The sequence below is a fragment of the Harpia harpyja genome, unplaced genomic scaffold (genome assembly GCF_026419915.1).
Source record: "Harpia harpyja isolate bHarHar1 unplaced genomic scaffold, bHarHar1 primary haplotype scaffold_120, whole genome shotgun sequence".
NCBI classification, from domain to species: domain Eukaryota; kingdom Metazoa; phylum Chordata; class Aves; order Accipitriformes; family Accipitridae; genus Harpia; species Harpia harpyja.
Window position 1 is genome coordinate 121983 of NW_026293192.1, and position 5369 is coordinate 127351.

At 54.3% G+C, this 5369-nt stretch overlaps 1 protein-coding gene across 1 annotated transcript; it reads left to right on the plus strand.

The window, feature by feature from the left end:
- Window positions 1-2798: 2798 nt before the first annotated feature.
- LOC128138237 (olfactory receptor 14J1-like) lies at window positions 2799-3776 on the plus strand. Its single transcript, XM_052779544.1, has one exon. It carries the CDS (start codon window positions 2799-2801, stop codon window positions 3774-3776), a length of 978 nt encoding a protein of 325 aa, XP_052635504.1.
- The last annotated feature ends 1593 nt before the right edge of the window (window positions 3777-5369 follow it).

The following is a 5369-nucleotide window of genomic DNA, read 5'->3' on the forward strand; positions in this document are numbered from 1 at the left end:
TGTCTCCCCAGCTGAGAGACGGAACATCAGTGTTTGCTTCAGCCTGTTTCCCAGCAGGTTCCCCTGGAGCCCCAGGGACTCCTGGAGGGAGCCCAGAGGGGGCAGAGAAAGTGCTGCCTTGGGCTGGTCCTCTGCTGCTGAGCTGGGCTGGGCTCCTGGGGTGGAGGGAGCTCCTGGCAAGCAGGCAGCACTGCAGAGAGACAGCTCTGCCCAGGAGCAGCTCCTCTGCAAAGCACAGCAGGGCTGAGGGCACTGCCTGCAGGCACTGAGGGGAGAGGAGTGACACAGAGAGAGTTTATAGGCGGTCTGGGGTGGGAGGATGCAGAGAGCTGATTCAAAGAGAATTCTTCACAGCCTTCTGCGCAGTAAGTCTCTGGCTGCAGGGAAAAGCAGCTGTGTTTCCTGGAGGGATCTATTAAGGGTGGCACATACCACAGCTTATGGGATCTGTAAGTACAACTCTCCCAGTTCGTCTATTGTAGAGGAGCAGGATGTGCTGCAGAACAGGGACATTCCACTGCACCATCAGAGGGAAGATAAAGAACATGATGGCTGCCTTCTCCCAGGGATGGCTGCAGGGGTGTGAAGCCAGGGGTGCAGCCAGGGGTGCCCAGGGCTGTCCTTCAGAGCAGGGTCCCTGCAGCCCGGGGGGCTGTGTGCTGGGGCAGGGACTCTGCCACCTGCCAGGGTCAGCACTCAGCCTGCCCAGGGACTCCCCACAGGGCTGTGGGGAGGAGCTGTGGGTGGAAGGAGCAACCCTTGGTGGGGCAGGGTAGGGCAGAGTCCTTCTGCTGCCGAGAAGGTGCTGCGTGGGTCAGGGATGCTCACAGCTCCCAATCACCCCCAGAATATTTCAGGCAGGATGTTTCAAGGGAAGATCAAGGCAGGAATTATAAAGATAAGGAGCTTTCCTGAGTCTGTCTTCTCAGTTTCCTATTCCAGAGGGGTAGGGAGGGAGGAGGGAAAAGGAGAAGTGGAAAAGGAGCACTCAAGTTTTAACAAGTCCCTGACACTCCTGAACTGCAACTTTGAATGATCAGTAGGTCTGCCAAGAGCTTCCTAAAATGCCTTCAGCCACTCCTCCGCCCATGGAGAACACCAGAATCACCTCTTGCTGGACCTCCCAGTGTTGTTATGATCTGCCCTCTTCCAGCTGCAAAAAGGAGCCTGTGCCTGGCCAGTGTCCTGCAAACAGGCAGGTTTCTGTAGGGCCAGGGGGAGTGCACACAGATTGGGATGTGATCTGCAAGTGCTGACAGGGAAAAGAAGTGGCACAGGGAAACACCTCCCAGGAGGAAAATCTCCAGCCAGCAAGAATATGATCAGGGAATGAGAGGAAACAAAACCCAGAAACATTGTGGGAGAGAGAATACAGAAAACTCCGTATAATCCCCTCCAGTGCAGACCACTTCCTCTGAGCAAGCCCCCTTGGCTTCTCTCCCTCCCAGCAAAGCCTCTGCCCTCAGAGCTGGGGGGTCCAAGGCATGAACCATCTCCTCAGCAGCCAGAGCTCCAGCAGAGCCGTGGGTGCAGCTCTCCAGCCACGTGCCCATTTCCCACTGCAGAGCTCAGGGACTGAGAACATCTGCCTGGCAATGTTGGTGTCTGGGAGGAGGTCTGAACAGCTGAGTAAGGGTAACTTTCCTGAGTGCCCAGCTGCCTCTCTGCTTGCCTCTCTCAGCCAGACCCTCACTGTATTTTCCCATGTTTCTCCAGTTGTCTGTGTTGTTTCTATGGTTATTTCATTCTTGCTGTCAGGCTCTCTGGGAATGGGAGTTTCAGCTGCAGAGTCACACACTGACCTTGTGGGTCCTCCTATGCAGGTGTGTCCATGGAAATGAGGTGTCCCAGCTTTCACCTGTGGGGCTGTGGGCAATGCAGTCTGAGGGGCTGGGGAATGAACTGATTTTCTCTGGATTAGATGTAATCATTAGGACATTGGCTTCATGTCTTTGGGGTGGCTTTCCAAGCTGTGAGCTGTCCTTAAGCATGGAAATCTTTCACATAGCATCTTTCTGTTATCTGAAAGCCCACAAAGAGAGGTGCGGAGATGCTATGACTGAGGAAATGCTGTTGGGTTGATGAAATGAGCCGTGTGTTTCCTTGGCTAGAAACAGGGTGCTGAGACCTTGAGAAAGGGTGAGACATTTAGTGGTCTGCAGTGGGTCCCTCTCCTTTCAGTAGTGTCTGGTGGCTTTTCAGGGTAACATGGGGAGCCTCCATCTCAGACAGGTGTAATCTCAGGGCAGCTGGGAACAAGACAGAGGGACAGACCAGCTCCCCTCCTTCTGCTCTAAGATGCAGACAATCCTCTTGCTTTGCAGCACTCACTCTGTTCTCCCTGAGTGCCGCAGAAATGCTGAGGGTTTCTGATGTCCAAGAACACTTCCCGGGTGACATGGGGTAACTGTAAAAAACCCTGCCTTTGCCCTCCCCATTCCTTAGTACTGGGAGGTCAGATGCTGAACAAGACCACCTGCGTTAGGAGCAGTTTCATCTGACAAAGTTGAACAGCAGGACTGGCCCCTGCCCCCACGGTTCCCATGAACCCACTGCTGCAGAGCAGGACTGTCTCCTCGGCATCCTGTGGGCAGAGGCCCTTCTCCTCACTGCACACTCAGCCAGCATCAACCAGGGCTCCAGCCAGGGAGACGAGGAAGGTCTCCTGGAAAAAGAAAAGGGGGGGTGTGTAGCAGGAGGAATATCTATGGGAATTAGCTTGGATTCTTCTCTGAGAAGTCTCCCCTACCTTATTGTGTTTTCCTCCTTGGACAGGTCCCTATGCCCAGATGAAGCAGATGTCCAACGGCAGCTCCATCACCCAGTTCCTCCTCCTGGCATTTGCAGACACGCGGGAGCTGCAGCTCTTGCACTTCTGGCTCTTCCTGGGCATCTACCTGGCTGCCCTCTTGGGCAATGGCCTCATCATCACCGCCGTAGCCTGTGACCACCGCCTCCACACACCCATGTACTTCTTCCTCCTCTACCTCTCCCTCCTTGACCTGGGATCCATCTCCACCACTGTCCCCAAAGCCATGGCCAATTCCCTCTGGGACACCAGGGTCATCTCCTACCCAGGATGTGCTGCACAGCTCTTTCTGTTTGTCTTTTTGATGTCAGCAGAGTATTTTCTTCTCACTGTCATGGCCTATGACCGCTATGTTGCCATCTGCAAACCCCTGCACTACGGCACCCTCCTGGGCAGCAGAGCTTGTGTCCACATGGCAGCAGCTGCCTGGGGCACTGGTTTCCTCACTGCTGTGCTGCACACTGCCAATACGTTTTCAGTACTACTCTGCAAGGGCAATGCTGTGGAGCAGTTCTTCTGTGAAATCCCCCGGATCCTCAAGCTCTCCTGCTCAGAGTCCTTCCTCAGGGAAGCTGGGCTTCTTATTTTAAGTTCTTTTTTAGCTTTTGTATGTTTTGTTTTCATTGTGCTGTCCTATGTTCAGATCTTCAGGGCTGTGCTGAGGATCCCCTCGGAGCAGGGACGGCACAAAGCCTTTTCCATGTGCCTCCCTCACCTGGCTGTGGTCTCCCTGGTTATCAGCACTGGAGTGTTTTCCTACCTGAAGCCTCCATCCACCTCCTCCCCATCCCTGGATCTGGTGCTGGCAGTTCTGTACTCAGTAGTGCCTCCAGCAGTGAACCCCCTCATCTACAGCATGAGGAACCAGGAGCTCAAGGATGCCCTGAGGAAACTGGCAACTGAATGGTTTTCAGCAGCCATAGACTGCCTACGTTCCTGTGCAAGTGACTCCCAGTGTATGTCATGACAGGCCAAGTCTGCCTTTCCTTCTTTACTTGTTTTTCCCTTTTTCCACTTTTGATGATGTTTTCTTCAAATAAATATAAATTTTATCCCCTTAAATATCCACCCTCCTTGTGTGACACTGAGCCTTTGTAGAAATGGGAAAGCATGTTATTTAAGCAAAATACATGGACCTGTAGCAACTTCTTTGTCTAAGATCCATCCTCTGCTTAGCAGGAATGAATGGGAAATAAAAACACCTTTCTGGCTGCACGGGCTTGGGGCAGGCTGCTTTGTCCCTGGGGGATTAGGAGCTCTTGAGGACCGCAAGGACTAGGGCTCTTGTGCTAGCCTGGGGAGATGGGATGGCACAAAGAGGCTGCAGACCTCTCAGGATATCCTGGAGAGGAGAACAGGGGGCACAGGGTGCCATTGACCTCCTTTTCCTTCTGCCCACCCATCTCTGGGCTGACTCCTTCTGCCCTACAGAGGTGCTGGGGCTCTGGGGTGAGTGCCCAGAGCTCTGCAGCACCCTGTGGCAAGTAGTGCTGTGGGGCCAGACCAGACTGGTCTGGGATGGAGAGAGGGCAAGGGAGGGGGAGGTCTTGGAGGGAGCTGGGCTGAGCTGGAAGCTTCCGGGGAGGGAAAAACATCTGTGTAAAGCTTGTACTGCGTGACCGTGCAGGGTGAGGCCTCGCATCAGGGGGTTTGTGGTGCAGAGACAGGGCTCCTGGATGGGGGCTGAGACATGCAGGTGCAGGAGAGAGGAGGCCTGTCTGTGCCCTTGGTGTCATGGACGGACCAGGAAGGTGGCCCAGGGCCTTTGTCACCCCCCAGCCTCCCTCACCAGCCATTTCTAGCACTGGCTGTTCACCCGGTTTATGCTAAGTCTGGCTGTGAGGCTATCTCCATCCTCTGGCTGGGCTCAGTGCCTGCAATGGGGAAAATGGCCAGCTCTGCCCAGCTTCTTCTGAAGAGTGAGTGGGGCCCCGAGCAGCAGTGACTGGCCATGTGCACACCTGGGAGAGAGACTCAGGGCATGTCTGTCAGAAACAAGGTAATGGCTGATGGCTTTAGCAAATCCTTACAACCACACCTGAGCCCAGAAATGGAAAGCAGTTGATCCGTGTGAGTGGAGGAGGAGGAGGAGGTTTGTCCTGGGAAGATGGCAGGAAGCAATTCCCCTCTTGTGCACGTCAAGGATAATGGAGATATTTCCGTCTTGTGTGCATGCCTCTACCTGGCAGATAGGGAATGCCTGCTGCTAGGGGTGGCTGTGCTCAGTCATGCCTCATGAGCTGACCTTGCTCTCTTCCCCTTCTTCACTCCCCAGACTTGGATGGACCACAAGAAACATCCATGATCCTGGAAAAGGCAGAACCCTCTTGCAGTGCCATAACTGCAGGGGAGGCGGGAAGTCTGGATTTGTGAGACACATGGCAGTGCAGGGAGAGAGCGGTGTGTGCATAGCAGCGAGTGTGGTAAAGGCAGGGAGAGGACCTGAAGTAGTGATTTTGAGACAGCAGAAGGAGGAGGACGTGCATTTCAGTGCTGGGATACAGAGCCAAGTACAGGAGCAAAGCAAGTCAGGGACTGGGGTGTTTTGGGTGTGAGAGGA

Bases quoted from the DNA above. Each gene is read 5' to 3' on its own strand.
- LOC128138237 (XM_052779544.1), top strand. From the start codon at position 2,799: ATGTCCAACGGCAGCTCCATCACCCAGTTCCTCCTCCTGGCATTTGCA.